Source organism: Somniosus microcephalus, chromosome 7 (genome assembly GCF_052327205.1).
Source record: "Somniosus microcephalus isolate GS21.2 chromosome 7, FLI_Smic_1.0, whole genome shotgun sequence".
Lineage (NCBI taxonomy): Eukaryota > Metazoa > Chordata > Chondrichthyes > Squaliformes > Somniosidae > Somniosus > Somniosus microcephalus.
The window spans coordinates 19,184,620-19,200,060 of NC_140993.1; the positions used below are offsets into that span (position 1 = coordinate 19,184,620).

A 15,441-nucleotide genomic window follows, 5' to 3' on the forward strand; every position below is an offset into this window, starting at 1 on the left:
TTAATATCCTGAAAACTTCAATCAGATCACCCCTTAACCTTCTAAATTCTAAGGAATACTGCTGCACTCCCTCCAAGGCCAATATATCCTTCCTAAGGTGTGGAGCCCAGAACTGCTCACAGTGCTCCAGGTGTGGTCTAACCAGGGTTTTGTACAGCTGCAGCATAACTTCTACCCCCTTGTAGTCTAGTCCTCTGGATTAAAAAGGCCAGCATTCCATTAGCCTTTTTGATTATTTTCTGTACATGACATTTTAATGATCTATGTACCTGGACCCCCCAAATCAAGAGAACTTGGAAGATTATAGTTAGGGCACCTGCAATGTGCTCACCTACTTCCTTTAATACCCTGGGATGGAAACCATCTGGTCCTAGGGATTTGTCACACTCTAGTGCCATTATTTTCTTCATTGGTGGTAGGAAAAATAATGGAATCCCGACTAAAGGAGAAAATAGAAGAACATCTAGAAACCAAAAATATAATAATGAATAGTCAGCATGGATTTCAAAAGGGAAAGTCTTGCTTGACCAACCTTACTGAATTTTTTGAAGAGGTAACGGAGAGAGTAGACAATGGTAATCCAGCAGATGTAATTTATCTGGATTTTTAAAAGGCCTTTGATAAGGTACCCCATAATAGACTGATGAACAAAGTCAGAGAATGCAGAGTCAGGGGACAAGTAGCAGAATGGATTGCTGGCTGGCTTCAGGATAGAAAGCAGAGAGTCGGAGTAAAGGGTAGCTATTCACAGTGGCAGAAGGTGGGTAGTGGTGTTCCACGAGGATCAGTGCTGGGACCACTGCTGTTCACAATTTACATTAACGATTTAGACTTTGGAATCAAAAACGCAATTTCTAAATTCGCAGATGACACCAAATTGGGGGGGATAGCCAATACTGAGGAGGACTGCAACAAATTACAGGAGGACATTAATAAACTTGCAGAATGGGCATATAATTGGCAAATTAAGTTCAGCACAGATAAATGTGCGGTATTACATTTTGGTAGGAAGAATAGGGAGGTCACATTACTTGGAGGGTGCGAGTCTAGGTGGGGTAGAGGAACAAAGGGATCTCTGAGTACAAATACACAAATCACTAAAAGTTGCGACATAGGTGAGCAAGGCCATAAAAAAAGCAAACCAAGCACTAGGGTTTATTTCTAGAGGGATAGAATTGAAAAGTAGGGAAGTTATGCTAAACTTGTATCGAACCTTGGTTAGACCACACTTGGAGTACTACGTACAGTTCTGGTCGCCATATTATAAAAAGGATAAAGAGGCACTGGAGAGGGTGCAGAGAAGATTTATAAGGACGATACCAGAAATGCGAGGGTATACGTATCAGGAAAGGATGAACAGGTTGGGTCTCTTTTCTCTCGAAAAAAGAAGGCTGAAGGGGGTGACCTAATAGAGGTCTTTAAAATTATGAAAGGTTTTGATGGAGTGGATAGAGAGAGAGTGTTTCCACTTGTGGGGAAGACACAAAAGGCATCAAGAGGAGACAGCAGGAATATGGTATTGAGATAGAGGATCAGCCATGATCATATTGAATGGCGGAGCAGGCTCGAAGGGCCGAATGGCCTACTCCTGCTTCTATTTTTCTATGTTTCTATAACTGGAGGCCATCAATATAAGGTAGTCACCAAGAAATCCAGTAGGAAATTCAGAAGAAACTTCTTTACCCAAAGAGTGGTGAGAATGTGGAACTCGATACCACGGAGTGGTTGAAGCGAATAGTTATGGATGCATTTAAGGGGAGGCGGGAAAAGGGAATCAAGGGTTATGCTGACAGATTTAGATGAGGAAAGACGGGAGGAGGCTCGTGTGGCGCATAAACGCCGGCATGGGCTGGTTCGACCGAGTGGCCTATTTCTGTGCCGTATATCTGATGTAATCCTATGTATGTAATTACTGTTATTTTACTTAATTTTATTGAGTCCCTGTCCTGGATTTAGTTTCCTTGGGATTTCTGGCATGCTATCCTCTTCCTCTACTGTAAATACTGACGCAATGTAATTATTCAACATGTCCGCCATTTCCTTATTATCATTGACAATATCATCGCTTTCAGTTTTTAAGGGGCCAACATTGTTTCTGACTGCCCTCTTCTTTTCCTAATATAATTGTAAAAAAAAAATTGTGTTGATTTTGATATCCTTTGCAAGTTTCCTTTCATACTCCCTTTTTTTAGCTCTTACGATCTGTTTTGTGACTCTTTGCTGTTCTTTGTATCTTTCCCATTTGCCAGGATCTGTGCTATTGTTTGCTTTTTTATATGCTTTTTCTTTTAGTTTTATGTTGTCCCTTACCTCTTTAGTCATCCATGGCTCTTTTTTTAAAGTAGATCTCTTGTCCCTCACGGGTATAAACTGGTTCTGTATCACCTTAAATTCTTTTTTGAACATCTCCCACTGATCTTCTGTCGTTTTACCCATTAACAGATTTGCCCAGTTTACAGTGGACAGTCTCTGTCTCATCCCTTTGATGTCGGCCTGACCCAAATTTAGTATCTTAGTAGCTGTTTCGCGTTTCTCCCTTTCAAACGCTATGTTGAACTCGATCATGTTATGATCCATGATGTGGAGATGCCAGTGTTGGACTGGGGTGGACAAATGTAGGAAGTCACACAACACCAGGTTATAGTCCAACAGCTTTATTTGAAATCACAAGCTTTCAGAGCGCTGCTCCTTCGTCAGGTGAAGTGAAGAGAAGCATATAGGCACAGCATACATAGTCAGAGAAAACTGCCAGATGATTACAGGTAACCTTTCTAACTGCCCTTTATCACACCTCGGCAGAGAGATAATCACAGCAATCAAAGGTGTGACTGGTGTCCAAACAGGTCAGTCAGGAAAACATTACATCAAAGAACAATGAGGTGGGGTCACAAGGGGTCAAATGTTGCAGATGCTGGGGTCTGTATGAAAAACAGAAAAAACCCAAAAAACTTTGCTGGAAATCACAGCAGGTCCGGCCGCATCTGCACAAATGCGGCCGGACTTGCTGTGATTTCCAGCAAAGTTTTTTTATTCTGTTTTTCATACAGACCCCAGCATCTGCAACATTTGACCCCGTGTGACCCCACCTCATTGCTCTTTGATGTAATGTTTTCCTGACTGACCTGTTTGGACACCAGTCACACCCTTGATTGCTGTGATTATCTCTCTGCTGAGGTGTGATAAAGGGCAGTTAGAAAGATTACCTGTAATCATCTGGCAGTTTTCTCTGACTATGTATGCTGTGCCTATATGCTTCTCTTCACTTCACCTGATGAAGGAGCAGCGCTCCGAAAGCTTGTGATTTCAAATAAAGCTGTTGGACTATAACCTGGTGTTGTGTGACTTCCTACATGTTATGATCGCTATTGGATAAATGTTTCTACACAGTTACGCTGTTAACTAAATCTGGTTCATTGCTCATTACTAAATCTAGTATGGCATGCCCCCTTGTTGCCTCTTGGACATATTGTTGTAGAAAACTATCCTGGACACACTCAAGAAATTCACTACCTTTCTGACAGGTGCTAGTCTGCTTATCCCAATCTACATGAAAGTTAAAATCCCCTATTAAAAGCACTCTGCCTTTACTACAGGCTTGTCTAATCTCTGCATTTATACAATCTCGCACTTCACAGCTGCTACCAGGGGGCCTATACACAACTCCCACTACAGTTTTAAATCTTTTCCTATTTCTTAATTCTACTCAAAGTTTCCACTGCCTGCCTACCTCTCAATATATCCTCTCATCATTGAAGTGAATTCATCCTTAATCACTAAGGCTACTCCTCCCCCTCCGCCATTTTCCCTATCTTTCCTATAGACTTTCCCCTGATTAGACTTGTTAAGCCCGCCCAGCACGTTTCCCGGGCCAATTAGAGGAAGAGGGTCTGATGACGTCAGTCATGACGAGTCATCAGCCGGTTTCCTTTAAGGGACCATGGCCACCTTACTTTTGACGTTTATGCTGTCAGTGTTCTACAGCATTGGAGTGCTGCAAACACTGACAATGACTGCACAGAGGGCTGCACCCAGGTTCTTCCATGACTCCCTCCATATGCAGCACGCAGGGAGGTCCTCTTCCCTTCCCATGGCGGAAGAGACCTCCCCAGGAGACCAACACAGCCTGGTTACACCTTGTAGATGAGGTCACAAGCAGGGATGTTGTCAGGAGGACCTGCATGCAGTGGCGCAAACCTTTCAATTTTCTCATTAGATCACGAAACATTAGTACAAAATCACACTCGCCTTCATCCTCCTGTGTCCCTCATCACATCCCCATCATTCTGCCTTCCCTACCCTACTCCTGCACATTCTTATTCACACCAAACCTTGCACCTCCACCCATCCCTCTCTATCTGCATTATCACATCCCCATCTCACTAGCCACCCCTCACACTCGCCCTCATCCTGGTGCAATCATACCAACTAACAACACACAAGCACAAGGGTAGCCACTTGGGTGTTTTATCCAATATTCATGTAAAGTTTCTGCTAATGTGCTGTCAAGCATTGAAACCTTTATTTTCAACACTTTGCGTTCTTGGATAGATTTGTGTGAACCTTTTGAAGTGGCTTAGTGCGTTGCAGTGAATGGTGAGACATAACCATACCCCCTACAATGGTGGTGAGTGTGAAAGGAATGGCTTGGCCATTGTAGGAATGCTTTATGGTGTTGGTGTGGGGTGGTGCCAACCTGGCGCATCATGTGGCAGCCAGGGTGTATAGCGTCAAGTGAAGTAAATCTGGCCATGGTGAGGCCATCCCTGGCCTCCCGGGCAGCAATGTGGTCGGGAGCTGATGCCCTCTGTCCTGTGCAGCATTAGGTGATTGTGGAGAAGGTTGGTTTTGTTGTTGGGGCTGATCGTCGTTGGATTCTGAGGACCAAGGTGAGACAGTATAAAGGGCACCCATGTTGCTGGAATAGATGACAGGTGAAGGAGAGATGACAAGCATTCCGTCAATGGTGAGAGAGTCCTTCCAGTGAGGTGAGCGTCAGTGGAAAATGGAAAGCCTGCAGAATCTGTGCTGGAAATGGACTGAGAAACAGCTTGTGGTTGAGGAAAGTGATGATCTGTCAGGTGGGAGCTTTTACTGTACATTTGAAGCTGTCAAGTAATCAGCTGGAGCAATGGCCACTGAACTCCTGCCTCAGGTTGACAGATGTGGTCCCTGAACAGGAAGTTAAAGTTAAAAAGTAAGTTTTTAAAAAAGCCTGTTAACGGTCTGTTAAGTACATTATAATAAGCTTAATTGCCCGCCGCTGCTAGTCAGGTCTGCTCAGTGCTGACAGACCCGATATTGGAAAAGGCGCGTTACGGGGTCCCGACCAGCTGTCAAAAAAAACACTTTCCCACCCGACCCGCCACTGATCCCACCCGCTGACAACCTGGAAAATTCAGGCCAAACATTCCAGGATCCTACAAGGTAGACAATCTTAACATTTTTGTCACAATTTTTATGCATTCTCCTGCTGGGCTATGATTGCATGGACTATTTTGCCGAACTGGGCTCTATTTGTGCTCTATGACCCCGGCAGTGAGTGCACTTGGGCTATTTTGTCATGAGAAGCACCTGATACTGTTTCACCTGCCGGACCCACCCACAACCTCTCCAGCAGGGTCACTGGATAGCAATCAGGAATCAACCCCTTACCCCGTTGTCTTGTGCAGGGACACTGAAGCTAATCTCCTGGGGTAGTTTTGATCGCCTAATGGGGTTGGAGAGGAATTTCCCAGAATTTTTTTTCCACAAACTGACCTGGGTTTTTTTGATCTAGTTTTTCATCTCTCCCAGGAGATCTGGGTGGGGTAGGAAGTGTATATATTGTGATACACAAGGTAAATCACAATTGTGGGACAGGCTGGTTGGCTCAGAGGGTCTCTTCCTGTCCATCATCGCTCATATGTTTGTAATGATAGTCACCCCACCACAACCACAGACCAAGGATAGAATCTGGAAGGGTCCTGGCAATGTGGCATGGTAGCACACTACATGGTGCATTTAGCCACAAGCTTTTTTTCCCCCCAGAAAAACATCCAACAAAATGAGATATTCCGTTGATGTTCGTTCTAATCTTGTGTCGATAACTCACTGAAGTGATCAGCAACACTGAGATTCATAGTATTGTGAAAGAATTGTCTTAACTGCTACACTCTATAAGGTGTAACTTTATTGTTTTTTGGCACTTTCCCACAAAGATATTGCCAAGACCAAGAAATCCATGTGGGAGTTGTGAGGGAAAAGCTCATATCCCACTACTGCATGTGATGGTGCTGCTTTGCGTATGCATTTTTTCCCATATGCATACTGACGTAAGAAAACTACGAGGCACTTGGTCTAAGCGTTAAACAAAGCTTTAATCAACTGTTTTACAACATGGAGGTCTAGTTGTGTCCTTCACTAGTTCCTGTTAAGAAAGTTGGGCCTGGGCCTGTGCCTGAGTATTTACTCTCCCTGGACAGCGCCACCCACAGGCCGCTCAGTATTATTTCATAAGTTTTTCTTTCAGGAATGACTGATTCATGTGACATACGCTAATTTCTCCAGAGTGCAGCAACGTTTACTTCATAGATATATTTGCTTCGATTTTTAAATTCCTTTCCTTGTTTTCAAATCATAGAAACATAGAAACATAGAAGATAGGAGCAGGAGTAGGCCATTCGGCCCCTCGAGCCTGCTCCACCATTCAATGAGATCATGGTTGATCATCCAAATTCAGTACCCTGTCCCTGCCCTCTCCCCATATCCCTTGATCCCTTTAGCCTTAAGAAATATATCCAACTCCTTCTTGAATATATTTAATGAATTGGCCTCAACTGCCTTCTGTGGTAGAGAATTCCACAGGTTCACCACTCTCTGGATGAAGAAATTCCTCCTCATCTCTGTCCTAAATGGCTTACCCCTTATCCTTAGACTGTGACCCCTGGTTCTGGACTCCCCGACCATCGGGAACATCCTTCCTGCATCTAGTCTGTCTAGTCCTGTTAGAATTTTATAAGTTTCAATGAGAGACGTTTCAATCCTTGCATGGCCTTGCCCTCCCTATATCTGTAACTTCCTCCAGCCCTTAAACCCTCCGAGATCTCTGCACTTTTCCAAATCTGGCCTCTTGTACATCACCGATTTTCATCGCTCCATCATTGGCAGCGATGAGCCTTCAGCTGCCTACGCTCTGGAATTCCCTCCCGGAGCACCTCCGCCTCTCTCTGTCCTCCTCAAAGACAGATCCTTAAAACCTACCTCTTTAACCAAGCTTTTGGTCACCTATCCGAATTATGTGGCTCGATTTCAAATTTTGTTTGATAACTCTGTGAAGCGCCTTGGGTCATTTTACAACGTTAAAGGTGCAATATATATGCAAGTTGTTTTTGCTGTAGCTACCTTTTTGTAACTTTTATTTGAAATGGTGTTCACTCTTTCTTTGGTGTCGCCTCCTCTCCCCACCCCCTGCAAGTTTGGCACCAGTTGAATGCTGTCTTCCATCAGGGAATTATGAAGATGTACCATGTGAACATTTCGTCAAATGCCATCAATGTCACTTGGGGTTACTCACTGGATGGCATGCATTGTCGTGCGGGTGTCTCCTCTCCGCTCCCGTTGCCTCCAAGTTGCAGGCTACCCACCAAAACTGTAAAATGTTCCCTTTGGTTTTATGCCAAGGCGAGAATTACAACTCTGCTCTCGTACTCGGTTTACCATAGAAACCTGTGCTGGATTTGTTTGAAATAAGTTGAATTGCACATATGGTTCCGTGTTGATTTTTGAAATCACCCCATTTATATTAAAGAGCAGTTTTTTTGAGCCTATAGGCAGAAAAATACTCTAGCCCACCTGCAGCTGGTTTAGACTCGCATGCACCGGTTTTCCTTTTCCTTGCCTTGTCTGCTATGCAATGGAAAGTGGAGAAATTAGAAGTTTCAAAAAAATGCAGTTTTTATTTAAAATTTATGCAGGTACATAAGAAAAGTAGTTGCAGGAAATGGTGAGCCAGTTACAGGAAGTTAATGGCGATGGCTGTTTTGTCAGGTGCACAGGATATGGAAGTGGGGCCCATGACATTTGCATGCTCAAGTTGCTTCTGAATTAATCGGTATTGCTGACTTGAAACTGAGATAAATTTGAGCCCCCCTTTTTGGAAGATTGGGGTTCTTGTTGTTTACTACACAAAATTGATTTGTCCAAATTTGCAGATGAATCGAATGTGCTTTCTGTGTAGTAAATGTTGTCATTTGCACTCAAACACGACAGCATTGTGTAACAAGCAGAAAACTGTGGGGATAAGTTTAGGACAGAATGGGGGAGAAATTCGGAATCGCCCCGTTTGGGGTGCTGAATTATGAAAAGCTGGAAAAATTAGCGCCAGGCGGTAATGATTCTCAGCTTTCTCTAAATTGGGTGTTAGCGCTCCAGGGAGGAAGTGGAGCGCTAAACCACGCGGGAGTGGCGGTAGAGGAGCAGCGCTGCGCAGTGTCCCGTGCAGCGCTGCCAGGATCCGAGGCTTCCTCCCTTAAAGGGAAGGGCCATCGCTGCAGGCTCTGCATTTCAATGATCTCCCTCATCGCCGACAGCAACCGGGATCCTCGACTATCAGCCCCAAGCTCTCTAACAGAGGGGAGGGCCGATCAATCACGGCAGTTAAAAATTTTCAAACAGCAACCTAAGGGATGGGAACCTGAAGACCAGCGGCCTTACCTTTAATTAGCGCCCCCGAAGTGCCCGGCCTCCCGCACAATGGCCTCCTGCAGCTCTCGTTGTTATTGCCAGGCGATGCTGCAGGGGTGGGAACCGAATTTAGAGTCCGGGGCGCTGAGCAGCCGGACGATGTCACGATCTCCGGGCGCAGGAGATCGTGGCGCTAGGGGTTACCGCTGCCGCACACCTCCAGGTGAATTTCGCGGGCGACGGTACCATCGCCGCGCCCGGGCGGTAAGTCATTAGCACCCCGTTATCGCCCCCCCCCCCCCCCCCCGGAGGCGCTAAGGAGACGAATTTCTAGCCCGATGGGTTCTACCTTGTACATGATTGCTCTTAAGGACTTATTCTGCTAAGCTACTATTTCTGTCGCTCCAAGATTTCCAAATTAATTGTTACAATTTCAACTGCATTCACTAAATAATGAAAAATTGCCAGTGCTCGTCCACAGCAGATTGATACGCTCTTGCTGTGAGTAGCTGGGACCATTCTGATCCCTGCTTGCCTGCCTGTTATGGGAGCTTGAGCTGTCATGTTTGCACAGCTGGAACAAAAGATTGGCCTGGTGTTGAATATTGTTAGCGTGCGCTCACATTCCCAAATGGACAGTCAGCTTGTGACATTGTACATATGCTCGCTCCATCTGTAAGACTTTTGTATAGGAAGGCATACTTGGCCTTCATTGGAAAAACAACGAGGATGCGAGACAAAAATATGCAAGATTTAGCAGAAAATCAAACTAAACCTTGGTTCTGATATAAATACAGAAAGTTGTTAACATTTTCAAATGACTGTATTTCATAGATTGATTGTAATAATTTCATGTTGAGAAGAATCTGCTGCGTTTCCCAGTTGCACTGGCACATTGTACCATGGGGTGGCATAACTCTGTTTCCTTTCCACATGTCCTCAAATGATAGATTTCACCATTAAAGGTGAGGAGCGGAGTGGGCGCTAAATGCTTCCTGACACGGGGAGAAAATCAGTGCGCTCACCACTTTTGGATACTCCAGCACAAATGGTATTGATGGAGATGGGAGCAGATGGGGAACGGTAGTGTAGTGGTTATGTTACTGGGCTAGTAATCCAGCAGACCTTTGAATAATAATAACCCAGAGAACAAGAATTCAAATCCCACCACAGCAGTTTGAGAATTTGAATTTGGGTTTTAAGGAGTCGGCCATTTAAGACTGAGATGAGGAGGAATTTCTTCACTGAGGGTTGTGAATCTTTGGAATTCTCTGCCCCAAAGGCTGAATCAAGACCGAGATAGATAGATTTTTGTACTCTCGTTCAGCAATATGGGGATCGGGCAGAAAAGTGGAGTTGAGGTCGAAGATCAGCCATGATCTTATTGAATGGCGGAGCAGGCTCGAGGGGCCGTATAGCCGACTCCTGCTCCTAATGCTTATGTTCTTATTACAGTAGATCAGTTTCAAACCACTCTGCTGGGAGTGGTTCACAGCATGAGGGACACGAAAGCAAGAAGGTGGAAATATTAGTAAGATGTTTAAAACTACTCGTAAAGGCTACAGGCCAAGTCAATCCACTCTATTCTTGTACGCGCTTGGTGACTGGATACAAAGTGCTATTTCCAGAGGCCTAGGAATACTCGGCTAATTATAGCATAACTAAATGGAAGTCCTGACTTCAGGGAGATCCGCAAAACAAGAATGGGGGCGGTTAGTGGGGTGTTGAAATTCACACACTGTACTCCCAGTGATTGCACTGTAATTAGATTAGAAGAATTGTAACCTCACTAATTTAGATATTTTTGTTTATCTTAAAACTTTTTGTGACGATCGTTTTATACTTACCCAATGGTGACCTAACAAACTTTGTCGTCTGCGCTGCGTTGTGTTAGCATTAAAGACAGCAGTGGCATTTGTAGCCCATTGGTGTTCAGGCCAGTCGGGCTGTTAACGCAGATCATAGATACAGCTGGAGTGGCACAAGGATGACACCAGGCCTTTTTGAAATGATGTAATTGTTACAGCGAACTCAGAGCTTTGGCACTGATGTCTGTCTCTTCGCTGCTCTCTTTTTAGCATAACTTTGCAGTTCTACATCTCCATTTAAACTCTTGCTAGTTAATCATAAGAATTAAAATCCATTTCTGGAGCTCGCAGAATGTGATGAAAAAGATGTCAGTAATTGGCAAGAATGTTTAATAATAAACAGCATCGCTTTGTGGGGATTCAGCAAACAACTGCAAGTGTTCGGCTTGACTCGGTCTCCAGTTAGCGTACATAGCTAAAATGTCTTCAATTCATTTGAGCTATTGGGTAATTTTAACACTCGAGCAACAAGAATGTCCCCCCCTTATTTTTCAGCCATTCACATTCTTTGAAAATTCTTTTTCCCATTTGTGAAACTTGATCTTTTACAGTAAAGCGACATTTGGATGATTAGATTGTTTAATGAGTACCAGCTGAAGTTTAATGCACTGAAAATACAATTTGTGGAAGTGCAGCTGGAATGTCTTGAATAAATCTTAATTGCTGTTTCTCGAATTACCACAAACTTACGTTGCTCTCTGAGCGTATATTTTGAAACTAAACCTCATACACCCCATTTCCCAAATTTACTTCAATCAAAATAGAAATCACAACAAAAGCAAACAGAATTTCCCGTCCAGTAACACTTTTATCCCGTTATCTCTGACATTACAAAATATAGCCACTTAGTTGCAGGCATAATATTACTGGTAATTGAAGCACAGATCTAAAATTATTTTTGAGAAGTTCTATTAAGCGAGTGCCAATGACTGGGCTGCAGACAAAATTGTTAAAGCCGAGGAATTCTCAATAAAATGTAGATTTAAATCCTGTTTACTCAAAAGGCTAGTGTGGACAGCTCAATCATCATTTATTTTGGTCTCTTGGTTAACCGAGACATAAATACTTTTTTGTCGCCTTGTCTCACATGATGCCGGTCCTATTTTTGTATTTTTTGGGGGGAAACTTTGATGAAATTATATTGCTGTCCTCAATCTGTCATCTGGATTTGTCTGAAGTTCAACTAACGGAATATCTGATTATTAAAACAATTGCATTTTGAATTAATAATAGGAGAGGTAAAGGAAAAGAAAACGGACTTTTTTGATGTTAAGCGTTGTTTAAGGGTCATGACTTTGAGAAGTTAGGCAGACGAGGTGGTGATGCAATGATAGGGACAAGCGTTAGTGTGTGTTCATTGTAAAGAAAATTGAAGTTGACATGTTTCATCCTGTCTTCATTAAAGCTTTTCTTGTTGTGCAGTTTTTGATCCTCTCTGCTTTGTTATTGCAGATATTTGGTTTCCAGGCAGGCCTGACCTCCTTGGATAGTGGAGGATCCTTCTGTCCTCCTGCCCCGGTCATCCCTCCTTTCAGCACAGCTTTTTATGGCAAATTACTTCGACTTCCATCATACTGGTGAGTTGACAGCCATTAAGAATGCACCAGAGGCAGTTCATTTACGAGACAATCAAATTGGTCACATTAACCGATACCTTTGTTCTATTCATTTGCATTTCCCGCTGAACGGTTGCCTAATGAGAAGCAGAATGGTGAAGTTACTGTGTTTTAATGAATTGGTAAATTGTATGCTGAATGTGATTGGAAATACAATAACATTCACTTGCTATTGCTGCCTGAAGTGCTTGCATCAACCTGAATTGAAATGTAAATGAATGGTTAGAATACAAATTGATATTTTGGTAAAGTATGTATAATGGGGAAACTTGCTGTATGGGATCACACACGGTTTAGAAAATGGCACTCCATTTATTTGCTTGTACCTCAATAACGTATTCGTCCATCTCCAACACAGCTTGTTCTGCTCTTCCATTTTAGTTGCTCTGCTTTTGATAAGTAAGCAGTTTACCCTATTTTATGGAATGCCTGTACAGGAGTTGATGCTGAAATGTTCGCAAGTGAATGAATGGTCTACTTTCCTCCATCGTCTATTTCAGATATGTCTGTTCTTACTTAGGAGTAATTTTAGTAGTTCTGTGGAAGTGAAGAAGACAAGGGAAAATGTTAACATAAATGCCATTAACACAAGTAAAGATGAGTCATCCAACATGACAACACTTTACACCAATTTGTGTACAAATTAGTCTGTTTGGACAGCATTAGAGATGCGATCTGAGGAGCTGAGCTATTCCCGCCATAGTGGGTTTTGCTCACAACCAGCAAGTGTTGTGCAGAGGGAAGAGGTTTTCAGGCTTATGTAGAGTGCCTGAGCTAAACCCTGCCAGTATCCAGTACCTTGCTCAAGTGTCCATTCTTTACGCATGATACTTCACAGTGAGTGTTGGCAGACTATTGTATCTCGGAAGTGGGGGGGGGGGGGGGGGAGAGATTGTTTTTCTCCACATGCGTGCTATTCCAGCTGGATAGCAATAGGGAGCAGTAACGGTGATCCAGTGGTCTTGAGTTCGCTCGTAAGTCCCCTACTTCCAATATGGCTGAGTTCAGCTAATGTAGCTCACATCAGTAATTGAACCTGGGGGACTTCCTGCTCTCTCTGGCTCAGTACCACAGCTAGATGTTTTACCCATTTAGCCATCTGTGGAGCTTCAAAAATTGTTTTCCTGTGAAATCTTGGTTTCCCAAAACTCTAGTAATTTTTTTTCAGTAAAGAATGCACTTTCAGTAAAAATTGTACAGGTTTACATATTTACTACTAAATCTCCAGTGTTGATCATGGTAAATCAGAAGAGATTTATAAGAACAGGAGCATTATACCATGTAACGCACAATGTGTATTTATTTGTTGTGAAGGTGTAGCTGTATGCAACGAGGCCACAAGGTCTCATTGCTCCTAGTTGGCACTCCGAGGTTAATTCGAGGGTTTGTTTGCTTCTTCACGCTGCCCCCTTGAAGAAGTGTATGAAGTAATGGAAGGATTAACAGGCTGATTAACGTGAACCCTCCTTCTATGGCAACATTATACCCCCCCACATCCACCAAACTCGAGTATCCTGCTGGATGCCAACCCAGAATTCAGAACCTGAGCCAGAGTCTCTGCTCACTGAGAGTGTCTGGAGTGGGTGGACCCTAAACCTTCTGACTCAGGCAGGAATGCTCCCACTATGCCAAAGGCTCCTTCCTTAATTAGAGGGTAATGCTTCATATTGGCAACAGCAGTAAATTACTGGCTTTCTGCTTTTATAATTTAAAGATTGTTTTCATCTGTAACAAAGTATGACATCTGAAATGTGATGGACTCAAAACACTTTCTCTCTCTTCTCTCTCTCGCTCGCGCGCACGCGCACACACACACACTCTCACAAACACATTTAGTTGTGTTTTTCAAATGCTTAAATTGGAAATTGTATGAACTAATGGTAATTTAGTAAGTTGAGCCTTAGATTTGAATCTATGAAACCAAAGGCCTAGTTTTGCTGAAGAATAAATTATGTTCAGACTCCGTAAGTGTTTACAGTTAGGCTGGTTAACTCCACTCTGGATTTATTCCAGGATTAAAAACATGTTATTTAATTGTGGCTTCAGATAAAGGCTTTTGGCTTGCCATAAGTCTTTAGAAACGTGGCAATATCTGAGGAAGTAACATAGTTGCCCCTTGTTACTTCTCTAACTATAGGTAATTTTCAGCACACAATAACCTGGAGCCTGACTAATTTGCTAGTTGAATTGCTTCACTTTGGAATCAAGAACATGGATTAGACCTGATGAAGAATTTTTAAGAACACATTAACCCCATACAGGGTTACAGTAACACTTCTGTACTGAAAAGAAATAGAATAGTTTGTCCTATGAGTAGAGATTGAGTAGCTTGGGCCTATACTTTCTGGGGTTTAGAAGAATGAGAGGTGATCTCATTGAAACATATAAGATTCTGAGGGGGATTGACAGGGTAGATGCTGAGAGGATGTTTCCCCTGGCTGGAGTGTCTAGAACTAGGGGTCATTGTCTCAGGATAAGTGGTCGGCCATTTAGGACTGAGATGAGGAATTTCTTTACTCAGAGGGTTGTGAATCGTTGGAATTCTCTACTCCAAAGGGCTGTGGATGCTCAGTCTTTGAGTATATTCAAGACTGAGATCGATAGATTTTTGGACTCATGGGGAATCGAGGGCTATGGAGATCAGGCGGGAAAGTGGAGTTGAGGTTGACGATCAGCCATGATCTTATTGAATGGCGGAGCAGGCTTGAGGGGCCGTATGGGCTACTCCTGCGCTAAATTCTTATGTTATTACAAATTTTAATCTCGTCTAATGATGTGATTAGTTAGGGAATTCTCATGTACATATTAATTAGCACATTTAGCAACCGTAGACATTACAGAAAATTATTCTTACATTGTCCTTTACTTGAAAGGGTTACAGTGGCTATTTGGAAAATTAGGACCCTCTGGATACAAGATATCCCATTTATTAAAATGGAGATAGGAAGATTATCAATATTGGATAGAAATATTGATACATAATAGGCAAGGGTATTAAGGGTTACGGGACCAAGCCAGGTAGATGGAGTTCAGATGCACATCAGCCGTGATTTAATTGAATGGGGAAACAGGCTCGAGGGGCTGAATGGCCTACTGCTGTTTATATGTTCCTATGTATCTGGATAGAACAGGGATCTTGGTTCGAGAATAAACTTTAGTTGAAGAGCTAGCACAGGCATGATGGGCTGAATGGCCTCATTCTGTGCTGTAATTTCTGAGATTCCATTTGTGAGTGGTAGCAGTTAACATTTGTCACCAGGTGGTGGTATCTTGGTTGTCGGTTCCACATTTATTCA

The 15,441-nt window shown here is 43.1% G+C and overlaps 1 protein-coding gene across 4 annotated transcripts in view; it reads left to right on the top strand.

Moving 5' to 3' along the window:
• The window catches only part of vps13b (vacuolar protein sorting 13 homolog B), a 1,087,794-nt gene that overhangs the window by 213,056 nt on the left and 859,297 nt on the right, over window positions 1–15,441 (top strand). For all 4 annotated transcript variants that reach the window (XM_085992288.1, XM_085992290.1, XM_085992289.1 and 1 more), the window contains exon 16: window positions 11,982–12,106. In XM_085992288.1, coding sequence (XP_085848414.1) covers window positions 11,982–12,106 — 125 coding nt within the window. The remainder of the gene's footprint in view (window positions 1–11,981; window positions 12,107–15,441) is intronic.